General features: G+C 48.1%; 1 protein-coding gene across 1 annotated transcript in view; it reads right to left on the bottom strand.

The window, feature by feature from the left end:
• Window positions 1–7,804, bottom strand: part of SLC12A8 (solute carrier family 12 member 8) — a 149,792-nt gene extending 141,988 nt beyond the window's left edge. The window contains exons 1-2 of the mRNA XM_027585025.2: window positions 7,706–7,804; window positions 6,415–6,509 (exon numbers count right to left, since the gene is read on the bottom strand). Coding sequence (XP_027440826.1) covers window positions 6,415–6,456 — 42 coding nt within the window. The 5' untranslated portion in view covers window positions 6,457–6,509; window positions 7,706–7,804. The remainder of the gene's footprint in view (window positions 1–6,414; window positions 6,510–7,705) is intronic.
• Between the last annotated feature and the right edge of the window lie 7,417 nt (window positions 7,805–15,221).

Here is a 15,221-nt window from a genome sequence, read left to right as displayed (position 1 = left end):
GGTGGTTTTGTCTGAAGTTCCCTTTTCCTTTCTCCTCAGCTATATTCATTTCTCTACATACTAATAAAGCAATACCCTATAACCTCCCATGTGGCCACTAAGGCTCATTTTGCATATTGGCTTTTAAAGATTCCAAACCAGGCCTGGCAAATGCATGGCAAAGTCAGTACTTAACTGTACACTGGCTAATGGGGGCGCAGAAAACAAGGGCAAAGCTTTGGCAATGAAGCCTGATGCCAGGGCTCAAAATAATATTATAACCTAGAAGACAGGACACATTAAGCTCAGTCCAGAGCTGTACTACCATCAGCACTTGTGGATCCAGCCTATCTCTGCCCCTCTTCACACGTGTCCTCGGACAGGCCATTCAACACCTCTGGCCTTGTTTCTAGACCTGCTGAACAAGGCGGCTGGGCCACAGGTTCCTCCGGGCCCTTCTGCCTCCCATGCTGGTGCTACCTCCCTGCTCACCAGTGTCCCACACTTGACCAGACTCTCTTCTTTACTCCTACCATCCTAAGCTAACCTAGGGAAGCCACTGAACTGAGAAAGAGAGCAAAGGATGAGAGGACAGAGAAGGGAAAGGGGGGGCAAGGGAGTCAGGCAATGCTGGGGCCCATTCAGGTCAGCCGTGGCACCACCCCCCCCCCGAAACCAGCCTGGGAGCACCTCCTCCCACACTCAGGCCAGCTGCCACGGCTCTATTGGAGCACCAACTTCCTGGGTCTGCTTCGGGCTCTTTTCCACGTGATTAGCTCAGGCCAGCCAGACATTAGCACCCAGATTTCCTAGAAAGGGGTCCTCATGGACTTACTCCTGCAGGAGCTAAGTTTCTGGAAGAAGGCTGGATGGGGAAGAAAGAATAAATGTCACTCATACTAGCTAATCTGCAGCTTTGGGTGACTTGTTTACATCCCATTGCATAACCCAGGTTCCCTTTAGGTTTCTCTGGAGACCATCCAACCCTGGGAGAAGGAAGACAAGAACCCTCAGATTAGTTAGAGACATTCTTTATTCCAGAGTAATTATGAGATTTCAGGTTTGTTTGTTTGTTTTTTTTAGGTTTTATTTTTTTTATTTTTAAAGATTTTATTTATTTATTTGACAGAGAGAGAGTGTACAAGCAGAGGGAGTTGCAGAGGGAGAGGGAGAAGCAGGCTCCCCGCTGAGTAGGGAGCCTGACATGGGGCTCGATCCCAGGACCCTGGGATCATGACCTGAGCCGAAGGCAGCTGCTCAGTCAGTTGACTGAGCCACCCAGGCGCCCCGATATCTCAGTTTTAAGATCTCCAGCAATAGATATTATTGGAGATCCCAACAATCATATGCACTCAGTAAATACCTGGTAGGCTGAGCTGAATTTCCTCACTATTCTCAATGCTAAAAGCACTTGGTCTTGCTGGACATCAGACCTCACCCAGCATGTCGACTTGCCATCTCTCCCTGCAGGCTACATGCTTTCTCCTGCCCACTTAATCTTCCCAACACACCATATCGCCACCACAGTCCTCTCTGTCCAAGGACTGGCGGAGACAAGCATGAGATGTAAGGCTGTTAGCCTTCCATCGCCCTCCCTCTGGCTCCAGCAGCACCTTAGCTTCCCAGGCCCATGCTTCACAAACAGTATGCTCTACGGGGCTTCAGTGTGAAATCTGCCTCATCCAGCCACTAAACACACACAGTATTTACGGCTCCGCCATGTGACAGGCTCCGGGCTAGATCCTTCCCCATATGGCATAAAAGCCTGAAAATCAGGTGCTCCCTCCCCAGCTCACAGTTGTGGAAGCAGACAGGGATCCCTGAATAACTTGCCCAAGGACCCAGCACATCCAGTGGCAAAGTCAGATTTTGGAACCCAGCCTCTCAGGTTCAAGTCCACTGCCAAACCACACCTCACGTTAGTGAAATGCCCGAGGACAGAGGGTCCCAAAACAAGACTTGTTCCTGCCAGAGTCTCATCAGGTTCTCAAACACACACACACACACACACACACACACACACACACACACACACACACACACACAGGGGCACGCGCATGCGCGTGCACACACACATTCTCAAGCCACTCTGCACCCATCTAGGTCTAGAAAGTGTCCCGTCCTCCTCAGTGGACACCCACCCAGCAGGTTGTCCTGGACAAGGTCCCACATTCTGGCTTCAGCCACTAGAATAATCCTGGATTTGGGACTTAGGTCTTGGCTGACTTAGGTCACCCTGGATTTGGGACCTAGGTCTTGGCTGACTTTGTCTGACTTAGGTCCTGCATCCATTCCCCCACTGAACCTTCTGATTACTTATTTTATTTTACTACAATATGGAACAAATACGTACTCCTTACCTTAGTTTTATTATTAGCCAACATTTACTGGCTTCTTACTATGAACCAAGCACTACACTGAATATTTACATGAATTATCTCTTTAAGATTTTATTTTTATTTATTTAGAGAGAGAGAGGGTGAGCACGAATTATCTCCTTTAATCTTTGTAACTCCCTAGGGTATGTTTTATTATTGCAGCCATCTTAAAGGTGAGGAAACAGAGGCTTACCTAAGTTAAATAACTTGTCCAAGGTCACAAAATGTTAGAGTCAGTACCCTTGACCACCACACTATTAACCTGATCTACAGCCTCTTCTCAGCTGGGCCCACTTAGTACTGATCAACACACACACAGAGCTACTCCCTCTGGTCTCGAGACAATTAAAGCGGAACCAAGAACCCATCCATTCACCTCTCCACCTTACTCACAAGCATCCCTACTCCAGCCAAAGTTCTTGAGAGCTACTTTCTGGTCACGGTGACCAAGAGAAGAGCAGATCTAAACTGAAGGATTTGGCATGGGGCTGCCTTATTCCTGTGTACTCCAAGCTCCAAAGCTCCTAGCAGAATTCCTGACTCCTGAGGCTAGAGTAAAGGTAGAAGGTTCGTAGGAAACTTCTGGAGGGCCAGCCACTCCCAGAGGTCAGCTTCACACATGTTAGTTACCCAACCTGCTATCTGTTCTCCACACAGGCCTCTGATTTACTATCTGGGTGGCCCTGCTCTTACCACCGGGGCCGGAAGCAAAGAGCAGAAAGGATTAAAGCTGGGGCCTTGGCAACAAGCACACCTGGCTTGGCTCTGTTTTTTTCATCTGTCCAACCCAAACCATCCTATTTCCTCCAGAATGTAGTTGTGCAGATGAAGTGAGGTGAGGCAACATTAAATGCTCATTACGTAGTAAGTGCACTCCGCTCAGCCTGGGACATGTTTCCTAGGTTCACCAAGTATATGCTCTGTTTCCACTGATACTTCAGCACATAATGCAAATGGCAGCCCACTGAGCTCCGTTAAATAAAACCAGCACTAACTGAGCACCTTCTAGATGCTGAGCACTAATGGCAGGTATTGAGGACACGACAATGGATAAGGAGTTCACAGCCTTCAGGGAGATAGGAGAGAAACAGCTCGTTTCCATGGCACACAGTTAAGTGTGGCGGGGAAGAGCATGCAGCTCGAGCAGGGGGAGCTGAGTCAGATCACAGGAGGCCTTGGGGGCCAAGATAAGGAGTTTGAGCTGAATTCTGAAGGCAGTGAGAAGCCATGGAAAGGCTTTAAGCAAAGGAGTCGAATGCACAGATTCACGCTTTAGTAAAGGATCATTTAAGTAGCTATGTGGAGAAAGAAGTCAGGAGGGTGGGGGCACCTGGGTGGCTCAGTCAGTTAAGCGTCTGACTTGAGGTCATGACCTCAGGGTCCTGGGATTGAGCCCCTCATCTGGCTCCCTGCTCAGCTGGGAGTCTGCTTGTCCCCTTCCCCCATTCCCCCTCCCCCTGCTCCTCCCCCTGCCCGTGCTTTCTCTCTCTCTCTCAAATAAATAAATAAAATCTTTTAAAAAATTAAATTAAAAAAAAAAAAAAGAAGTTAGGAGGGTATGAATCACCCAATCCAGCAATGGTGCCCTGGACAAGAGAATGCAGGGTGACAGAGGAAAGGGATAGATTTCAAATGTGTGTAGGTAGTGAACACCAAAGGCCTTCACACTGAACACTGTCCAGCCCCTCAGTGTTTGGAGAGAGAGGTGATACAGAGGCCTTGCATCCACCACAGTTTTAAAAGCAAGCCTCTCTTATGGTAACTGAACTTGCATTTGGCTACCTATTGCTTGTGGATTTGGTTAGTCAACTAACAGTCATCATCCACTTAAATGCCAGGCACTGCCTTCGGTACTTGGAGGGTTCCAGTGACCAATCAGTTGAGTGAGAAGTATCAGCAAGGACCACGGGAGGTGGAAAGACACAAGCACAACGCCCGGACAGTGGTGGCCTCTGTCTGGACTGTGGAGCACAGAGAGGATGCAGGCTTGAAACTCCTGCAGGATCAGCCTGCGCAGAGCCTACGCTAAGGAGTTGAACTCTAGGTGGTAGACACAGGGAGCCACTGAAAGTTTTTAACAGGTGAGAGAGGGTTGCAGCTGAGCCTCCACAGATCCCTCTCACAGAGGGAACCAAGAATGTCTAACTCATCTCTTTTTTTGGACTCCCTGGGGACAAGAGCCTCATGTTTTCCATCTGGGTATCTTTTTCATGCCCTATCACAGCAGCCACTATTCCAGAAGTGGTCCACAAATAACATGTCAAGTGTGTAAACACTCAGGTACAGTCTTACATATCCAAAGAAAACACATGGCAAGTATGGTAAGAAGATGGGCAAGCTCACTAAAAGGGAAGAACCCTGATTAACCAAGGTCTCTCTACAGGTCCTCGGCCACACTAAGAACAAACAACTCTGGGCAGGCATTCTGAAACATCTTTGAGGAGATATGCCAAGTCTCCAGTCCCTTACTTCTCAGCAGCATGGAAACTTCCAGGGCTGGGTATAAGGAGCTGAGTACGAGGGTGCAGGGGCTACAGCCCAGGGCCTGCCTGGGAGAAGAGGGGCAGTACCTTGTGCTGGGTAGTCGCCCACCTGCCAGCCACCATGCTGCATTTTTCCCATGTACCTGTAAACTTGAAGAGCGGGTGACCAGCCAGTTTGGATTCCCCCACCAACTTAGAACCCCATCTGCCTCACCAGCCTCTGCCCTTTGGCTCAGGACACCCAGGTTCTGGAGTCTGCTCTCTGGCAAATGTGTGAGGCCTTGAGTTGATTTTCTCCCCTCTCGGCAGGCTTGTTCCTCCCTTTATGCCAGAAACCTCCCTGCCCTTTTCTACAAAGTATGAGAGAAATCGAAGGACAGTGAAAACTTCAAGGCTGAGTGATCCTTCAACAGCAAAGACTGGTGCAGGTAGTTTCCTGATAAATGCCAAAGCACAGCTTTTTACTTTTTAAGGGATTCACTGTATTTCTGCAGAGAGCCACTTCAACTCCATAGCTATGTTGAATATTTACTATATCTAATGGTCAACAGGGGAAGGAGGAAAGAAAAAAGAAGAACCTGCAGCCATGAGGAAATCCAGAAATCCATTTTGATGTGGAAAACCAAGGCAGAAGAAAAATTATTAAATTTCGTTACTACCTACAGCCTACTGACAAGTCCTTGAAACAGGCAGAGTGACATTCCTCTAGGGACTCAACTGCCTCAATGTTAATACGTTGCTAAGGGCAAAAGATGATTCTAGCTGCCCCCCACCCCACCCCCGCCCCGCAGAATCCTGTAAGTCTATTTTAACATATAAAAATTCCTTTAGAAATTTCCTTTATTCCTAAACCCCCCAAGATACATGTTGGCAATCAACACCTCCCCTGCCCCCAAGCATATGGCCTACTGGTGGATATACATCTGAAGGGTCTCATGACTAAGGTTTTATTAGACGGTAATAAATGACCTTTTCCTTGCCCAATAATAGCTAGCCCCCTCAAGGTCCTGGAAACCTTGCTTCCAAATTCCTTAGAGACTATCCCTAACCCCGTCCCAACTTGAAAGTATATAACGGGCCACTCCTCATGGTCCTGGTGCAGCTCTTTCTGCCCGCAGGTCCTGTCCCCCAGCTTTAATAAAACCACCTTTCTGCACCAAAGACGTCTCAGGAATTCTTTCTTGGCCGTCGGCTTCAAACTCTAACATCTCTCCTACATCACACTTGGCTTCAGCATATATGAGTTATTTAGAAATAAATTTACCTTCTTACACTGCTTTGATTCAATAGGAAAAGGAGTTTATATTATGCGAGTCCTCACTCGAGGAGGTTTTCATGGAAAACCTCCATGGGGCAGGGAGGGATGCCCAGGATTCAAAATCCACTACAAAAAATACCAAAAATTTTCCACACACAGCTGGTTAACAGTTGGCCATAATATTTTCTTAAGTCAGAATACCAAAATAAACTTCTGAGATAATTACTTTTAAAATAGGGTACTGTAATGTTTCCATTCAGCTTCCTGTCTGGTGACCCCTCGTTCCCTCTCAGACCCCCACACCACGCAAGCCTACCTGCTGGGCGGCCTCATGGAAGAGTTCCTGCACTTGAGACATCTGGGCCGTTCTCCTGGAAATGGGGTCCTGGCAGTCTGGGTGGGGAGACCCCTCTGGAAGGTAAACACCATCCTTGGTCAGGCTGGCTCCTCTTCCCTCTGTCCTTATGGTGCATCCTTCCTGTATACACCAGATACAGCCCTGCCTGAGGAAGGGACCTTGTTCTACCCCATGTGGAAATAGCCCTTTCCTCTTTGGTACTCAACTATATCCCGCACACCCTTCAGAAGCTCCCTGTGCTCAAACCTTGCTGTCCTCCAGCCACAGCTGCCCCCAGCACTGCCCTCCCCGAGCGGCTTCAGTATGGGGGTCAGAGCCAGCCACCAGGCTGCGCAGTCCTTGAGGACACAGTTGGACACTCCTCTCCCATGCTCGTGAGCCCCTCTGTCCACAGCACAGACATCACTGGCTCACTAGAACTGGTTGCAGGTGGTGAGTGATGTCGATTGGACCAGGAGCAGAGGGGGAGAAGGGGAGTTTAGGAAGTTCTCTTGGGGGTCCCCTCTGGAGCAGGGCCAGAAAGGGTAGGTAAAGAAAAAGAGGACTGAGCATCATTATCAAGGCTTGGTTCTCCTCAGAGGAGCAGTCTGCCCTTGGCATCAGAGCCAGCTTTCCTTGGGGCAGGGACCTTGTGCGCCACTGGTGTGCCCCCTTCCCCAGCATAGGGATGGGACAGAGACAGGGCTCTTGACATATTGGAAAGAGGAGGAAAGGGAGAGTGAGGGGAGGTATGGGGGCAGAGTCTGTCATGTGAGAAGAACATGACCAATGACAGCAGCCAGCGAAGGGAGGAAGGGAAAGCGCCCCAAGAGCATTCTGAGGAAAAGGGTGGTGGGCTGGGGAGCAGGGAGACTGCAAGCATTTGGCGGGTTGCGGAGACGAGCAGCGTGCGAGGGGGACCCGGAAAGGTCCCGGCGCCTCACCACCTGCCGCCCACGCGCAGACCAGCGGGCCCTGGGGGAAGCGCGCTGGGCATGGCACGACCCCCGCAGCTCCGGCTCTTGGTCTGCGGAAAAGGACCCCCAGGTTCGGGACCCAGAGCCCTGACCCTCTCACGTCTCGGTCAGCCCCCACACTTCGGCGAACCCCAGATGGAGCAGCCCACACCCGGCCCTCCGGACCCTGGGGAGAACCCACCAGCCCTCTTCTGGGCCGGGCGGGAGACGCGCGCGTGTCCGAGTCCCCGAGCACAGACGCGCAGGTGCACACGCGCACCAGGTGACGTTGGCCGGGGAGAGGCGGGGATTACCTGAGCAGGTGGCGACGCCTGGTCCCCGGACTACAGGACAGTGCTCCCCGGGAGAGAGAAGTCGTCCGCAGGACCACCTCGTGCACTCCCCACCCACCAGCCCCATCCACCCTCACCTGATCCAGGGCCTGGGAGCTCCTAGTGCTGGGCCCGCCCTGTCCCCGCCCCGTCGCCACGTGGCTGACCAGGTGTGCGCTGCGCGGGTCCCAGCTGTCCCGCCGGAGAGGCGGGTCCCACCCGGGCTCGGTCGCTCCAGCCACGTCTGCACAGCGCGGCCCTCGGGGCCAGGTGGAGAGGGAGGGGCTGCAGAGATTCCCACCCCACCCAGGGTCGGGTCCACACACCTAGCGCCGCCCAGGAGGGCTCCGAGCTCCCCGAGAGAGCTGCCAGGCCCGGGAGGAGAGGACGGGAATCTGGACGCCCGGCCGGGTTACCGGGGGAGGGGGGGGAAGGGGGGGGCTCCACCGGCCCCCAGACTTGACCAGCCACTGCCTCTGCAGCCCTCGGCCCATTCAATGCCACCAGCTGATGTGCCCAGCCTTGAGAAATAGGACAGGAGGCCAGCCTACCCACTGCAGGTCTAAAGAATAGTCGTCCAGCCCTGCAGCCAAGAGTGAGAAAGGCTGGGGAGCCAGAAAGCCGCAACTCCCACACTGGCCCCGTGGCCCCTGGGGCGGGTGCAGAAGCCTGGGGCGGGAGAGGAGACTGCGCCTGCTCTGGATCCCCAAGTGTGGCTGGCTACCCCACCAGGTGGCCCTCCGACTCGAAGAAAGTGGAATTCTTTTGCCCTCACCACCTTCAGCAAGACTCAGAACTGGCTTTCCCTGGGGATCGAAGTCAGATTTCCAGGGCCCCAGATTGCAGAAAAAAAAAAAAAAAAAAAAAACTGAATTAACATACAGAGAGATTAAATTATCTCCATTTCCAATCTGGCATACATCCTAATCCTTAAATAACTTGCTAGGCTTCCATGTGGGCTTCTGAAAACAGGAGGGCAGCTGGGAGTACTTCCCACACCCACATGAGCCTTTGTGTGAAAATCCCTAAAAATAGAGGTTGTTCTTTTAAAAACAAAAGGGAAGGCAAAGCCATGGAACACTGACAGAGCCCCAGCATCTCCTGCTCCAGTAAAGGTTTTTTTGGTATGGAAAGACATATCACATAAAATGTGCCATTTTAGCCATTTTTAAATGTACAATTCAGTGACATTACCTTCACTTTGTTGTGCAACCATGACTGCTATCTTTTTCATCATCCCAAACAGAACCTCCACACCCATTAAGCAGTAACTCCCCGCTCCCCTCCTTCCCCAGCCCGTGATAACCTTTAATCTACTTTCTGTCTCTATGCATTTGCTTCTTCAAGATATTTCATAGAAGCGGAATCACACAATATTTGTCCTTCTGCGCCTGGCTTATTTCACTAAGTATGTCCTCAAGGTTCATTCATGTTGTAGAACGGGTCAGAACTTCATTCCCAGCAAAGACGTTTTTTAATTAATAACGTGCAAAGACATTTCTCTGCAAGAGGAAAGACTCCAGAATAAATTACACATTAGCCGGCTGTAAACAAAGGATGGATAGGTGGGCAGGATGACACTGTCAGATTATTGCAATAGACTATATATCCATGCATCTTTATTATTTTTTATTATTCACTTTGGGATTTACACATGACACTTTTTTTTTTGCCCCCCAGTTAGTTTCCTGTTTGTCATCATCTTCTGATGAACCATCCTCTAAGTGTCTGTGTGAACTTTGAAGAATCCACATTCAATTCCATTTAACAGCCTGAGTTAAAAACATTAGAAAAAGAAATCCACACCACTGTTCTTAACCACCTATTCTCTGTCACTCATTACTTTTTAAATAAATGAGAAGTTCCCTTCAATGCTTATAAGCATTTTCAGACCTAAGAACAGATGTTTTTTCTTTTCCTCGTGTTAAAGCAAGAGAAACCCATCCATTTTCAAAGAAAAAAAAAAGTGTATCTTGCTTAATGTAAATTGACTTCATAACAATGGTACTTTAAAAGAAAATGCACTTTTGTTGTATTGAAAAACAGTATCCTGCATATCTTTTGTTGTTGTTTAAGATTTTTATTTATTTATTTGACAGAGAGAGACACAGCGAGAGAGGGAACACAAGTAGGGGGAGTGGGAGAGGGAGAAGCAGGCTTCCCGCGGAGCAGGGAGCCCAACAAGGGGCTTGATCCCAGGACCCTGGGATCGTGACCTGAGCCGAAGGCAGACGCTTAACGACTGAGCCCCCAGGCGCCCCCCTGCATATCCTTTGAAAAGAACAATTAGATTTTTAAGATACAACCCTATCTGACCTAGTATAAGGATGTTCACTGCATCATTAATCTGTAATAGTTAAAAAAAATTTGAACCCAAATGTCCATTAATAGAAGATTGATTAAATAAGTTATGGTACAGCAATGCTATGACAGCCAGCATTAAAAAGAATTAGGTGTCTTTATATGTACGAATATGAAACTCTGTTCATCACATAAGTAAAAACAGCAAGTTGCAGAATAATGTGTATAGTTATTTTTTATAAAGCAGTGTGTATATGTATGTAATTAGTATGGAAAAATACACATCAATCTGTTAACAGTGGCTATCTCTAGGGAGTGGGATTGAGATAGTGGGTAAAATGGGAGAGAAATCTACTTTCTAGGTGTACAAATTCAGGATTTTTGAAAAAGATTATTTATTTGAAAGAAAGAGAGCACAAGCAGGAGTAAGGGCAAAGGGAGAGGGAGAAGCAAACTCCCATCTGAGTAGGGAGCCGGCACAGGGCTCGATCCCAGGACCTGAGATCAAGACCTGAGCCGAAGTCAGAGGCTTAACTGACTGAGCCACCCAGCGCCCTGACAAATTCTGGATTTTTAATGAGATATTTTTTCTTACAATGAGCACATTACTTTTGGAATCTGAAAAATAGATGAGTAAGAAAATCAAAAAACAAACAATGTGGGGCAGACAGTATGTTCTAAAGATGGTGGCACTAACATATGCTCTTCTTGCTATATGACATTAATATTCCTTTCAAAAGAGATGGGGGCCGTGTTCCCTACACTTAAGCATGAACGGACCTTTGTGACTGGCTCAACCCATAAAAGGAAAGCAAGAAATGACACCGCTCGACTTCCTAGATTAGAATACAAAAGCAGTAGGCAGTCCATCTGGCTTCTTTGGTCTCGGAGCACTTATGCTTGGAATTCAGCCGCCATGTTGTGAGGAAGCCTGGACCACATGGGGAGGCCACATGCGGATGTTCCCACAGTAGCCCGCATCCACTGCCAGACACGTGAGACCAGCCTTCAGATGATTCCAGTCCCCAGCTTTAGGTTCTTCCAGCTGAGGTCCCAGACATTATAGAGACATTATAGAGCAAAGACAGCAAGCTGTCCTTGCTGTGCTCTGTCCACAGAAACATGGACCACAGAAACCATGAGACATAATAAATTGTTGTTTTAAGCCACAAGGTTTTGGGGTACTTTGTTATTCAGCAATAGATAGTGAATACATAATGCATCCAACCTAGGTAAAAAAAAAAATGGGTTATTTCTATTCATTTCATTGTTATATAAAAAATCCTAATATTGTTTTTCAACTCATTTCTTTTTCATCCAGTAGCAACTCCAACTCAAGCTGAAGTTCACAATAGTGACGTTGCTGTTCTGTGGGCCTTACCCCGCTTAGCCGCTGGCAGAGGCTCCCTCATCTCTTCCCCTTCCAGTGGCTGGCACTGAGAACTGCCCTCTGTGTGGAGGCTGGAGAAAAAAGCAGGTCTTGAAAAAGGACCTCATCCATCATAAAGTCTGAACCCTGAGCAAGGATCAGAGCTTGGACAAAGTCAACCAAAATAGAAATGTAAAAACAGGTCGAAAACATTAAATTGTGATGTAAATATGTATATATACAAAATTACCTCGCAGCCTAGAATCAGAACTGGAACCAGAGTCAGAAGGCTCACGAGAGGGGGGTCAGCTAGCCTGGTGGTCCTCTCCTCAGGCTGTACTTTACAATCACCTGAGGGTGGTTTCAGAAAACACCAGTACCCAGGTCTGGGGTGGAGCCTGAGCATCAGTATTTTCTCAGTTCCTCAGGTGATTCTAAGAGACAGCCAAGGTTGAAAAACATGGAATTTCTAGCTCAGTATTTGGGGGGGGGGGGGAACAGTTTTTGCTGCTCTCTTAAAATACTTAAGGGATAGAATATGTTCTGTCCACAGTGGTGTCCTACTCCAGTTAAAATTTTCAATGACAAAGAGAAGTTGTGAAATCTATTACTCAAAGAGCACAAGTAATTTATTATCTATCTATATTTCTTTCTAGTTGGTCATTGTGATGCAGCTCCGTGGGACATATCTATTCAAAAAATCACAGGAATTGTGCACACATTCAGGAAAGTTTGCTGGCTCTGAGGGTGGAGTCAGGATTTGAACCGAGGCCTGGTTCCTATTCCAGGCTCTTTCCTCTACACAATACAGCCTCTCTAATCCAGGTGAAGAGATTAGACAGAAAAAGGTTGAGGTGTGTTTCCAGGAGGCCCAGCTGCAAGAAGGACGTCGGTCTGAAGGGCTGGCAGGCATTAACTGGGAGTGGGAAGGGGCCACTCAAGAAATTCAAACCTGACGCAAGTACAAGCCCCTCACACCGGCTGAGATCTCCCAGTTCTCAGAAAGGTGGGGGCAGGACCCCAGGAAGAAGAGTTTTGCCCGGGCTTTCTGGGGCAGGGCTGAGTGGAGAGGGAGGGGCCGCCACTTTCCTGCTGTCAGATGTCCCCAGCTTCTGTTGAGATCCGGTTTCTCCTCCAGGATCTACGTTGTTTGTTGATTCTGGGAGTTTGCCCTCTGACAGGAGGAAGGCATTCTCCCTCTAGCAGCCACGTGCCATCTGGGTTGAGCCAGGATTTAGTGGGAGCAGAGAACACAGGAGGTGCAGGGAAAAGCCTAATGAGCTGGGTCCAGTTTGTTTTATGAATGACGGTGGCAACAGTACAATTAGCCTTCAGCACTTGCTTGAATACCCTACACGGAAGACCCGCTGACAGGCCTTCAAGAGTCAGGATGAGAGAAGTCAGGCCCCAATTTGGGTCCCAGTTCTTCTTTTCCGCCATGGTCTTTACTGTGTCTAAGTCTCGGCTTCCTCGTTTGCACCATGGAGTTAATGATAAGGCCTGCCTAGCCTACCTGACAGAGTTGTTATGAACATTCTAGAATCTGATGAGGATTGAAATGCAGCTATCCCTTGTTTTCGAAATCCACCATCTTTCCTCCCATTTTGAAACTCACATGACCAGTTTTCGGGTCCCACGGCTGCTATCTAGAGGGCCTTAAAGTCCCAGGTGGTGCTTCCTCGGCAGCACCTGCAAGCTCTTCACACCCTGAGGTGTGACTCGTGGGCCTGGATGCTCTCTTTCCACCATGTTCACCGGGTATCTGTTCATCACGAAACACTGAGCCCAGCACCGACACACAATGGGGAGCCGGACGGCTCCGGACAGGCAGGAATCAAAACAAATTCTCACACTAATAAGCAGGTCATGACAAAGAGCCACCTATGCTAGAAGGAACTGTATGGAGGGGAGGGGGTCTGAAATAGGTGGGTAGGGAGAGGCACAGGGAGAGGGTAGCTATGACCTAAGCAGGGAGATCAGGATAAGCTTTTCTAAGGAAATGATGCTGGGGCTGAAGTCAGGGTTGAGGGTTAATAGGTAAAGAGTGTAAACAGTCTTTGTGGCAGAAGTGGGCATGACCAAACGTGAGAGGATGAGAGCTCACTGTGGGGGATGCTGGGTCTGTGGGCAGCGGGCAGCCACCAGGGCCAAGGCAAGGAGCTCAGTGTTTATTCAAATAGCAAGTGAGAAGCTTCTGAAGGGTTTTTGCATGGTTATGATCTGCAGAAAGGACTGGAGGCCATCAAGAGTCAATGTGCAGAAACTTGTAGGAGCCCAGGCAAGACTTGAGGGTGGCTGTACTTGTGGTAAAGGGAGGGAGGGTTCAAAAGGATTTCAGAAATAGTCACAAGTCCAGCCCACCATGAGTTGTCCATCCAATTTATATCATAGAACATTTACTGAGCTGCCCCAGCAGTGAGCACAAGTCACTTTCCAATAGGCCACACATGTGGACATGCCCACCCCCCTTTTTTCCTTCCTTTATTCCTATGCCACTGGGTTGGGGAAAATGCTGGAAACTTTTGTGCATTTATGGAATTCTGACCTCATGTTCTCTATTTGCTCTTCTCATATATGAATTTGCTCTCATTTCTCTGCAGCCAGAGGGTAGTAAGGAGCTACAGGGAAGGAAATGGCTCTAGAAGTCCTGTAGTTCTGACCACATCCTTTGGCCCATTTCTACATTAGGGTTTGGGAAAGAGGTGCAACACATAAGATTCCATGTTTCCCACTAGCCATTGATCCTTGTGTATGTCTCCTCTGGGAATCTTTAGAAGCTTGTGGCCAAGCGCAGAAATCCGGTATTCCCAAGTTCCCTGATCATAGTAGCATTATCTTAATACCATCAAATGTCCACCATCATTTCTAACACCTCTACTGTTAATATCTCTTTTACTGCATAACATTGTTCACTCATTTATTTTGCTTAGGGATGAAGCACTGTTCTATATTCTGTGAACAAAATGCCCCCGAGAAGCATATAAACTAATCCAGGGGTCCCACTATCTTTTCTTGATGAACAATTTTGAATTTTCCTGGAATATTAATACTAAAAACACTTAAAAGTAAACAAACCTAACTTGCATGAAAGGCCAGGTATTACATGCTATCAGTCAGCTGTTTCCATTTGGTGTATATGCACTGTGGCACATACCAGAATCTTTCAGGAGGAAGAAAACAAAGTAGGTAGCAAAGAATGGAGAGAAATGGTGAAAGAAAAATAAAAAGTGGTGAAAGAAAAAGGTGAACGAGCAGGTCCAGCACATACACACAGACCTACATGCCCTCCTCCAGCCTGGGTAAGCTGGCTGCAGCATCTCTACCTTACTGTCCATGGTGCTTTTCGCCTGCCTCATGGGCAGTCAGGTTCCTATACCTGATTAACCAATAGCTTGGGATTGAGTGGTTCAATACATTCTTACTTTTGTAGGGTGTGATTTCTGCCTCTTTCCCCACCCTGCAAGTCTACTGACTTTTTAACATTCACTACAATATACATTGTTCTCCGAAATGTTGCATCCCTTCCAGGGTCTCTGAAAATGGAATCACTTCCACCTAACTAGTTTTCCCTTGCTCGTCAATTAAATCCAGACAAACCCACTCCTACCTTCTTCAATTTTTTGAAAAGATGGTATTGTCAGCAAGTCAGGAATTTATTACATGCTCTGCTTTACATGAGAAGAGGCTTCCAAACCCTTGTCCAATTCTGCTCTATCTTGCCTTTGTGCCACTTGTAAAATATGACTAGGAAATATTTAGTGCTTTACAGCTTACAAATCATTTCAAATGCTTTGATACTGACAGCAATTCTGAAACGAATTTTTAATC

The sequence above is a fragment of the Zalophus californianus genome, chromosome 1, assembly GCF_009762305.2.
Source record: "Zalophus californianus isolate mZalCal1 chromosome 1, mZalCal1.pri.v2, whole genome shotgun sequence".
NCBI classification, from domain to species: domain Eukaryota; kingdom Metazoa; phylum Chordata; class Mammalia; order Carnivora; family Otariidae; genus Zalophus; species Zalophus californianus.
The sequence above is the reverse complement of the archived record's forward strand: the minus strand, read 5'-3'. Positions and strand labels throughout refer to the sequence as shown.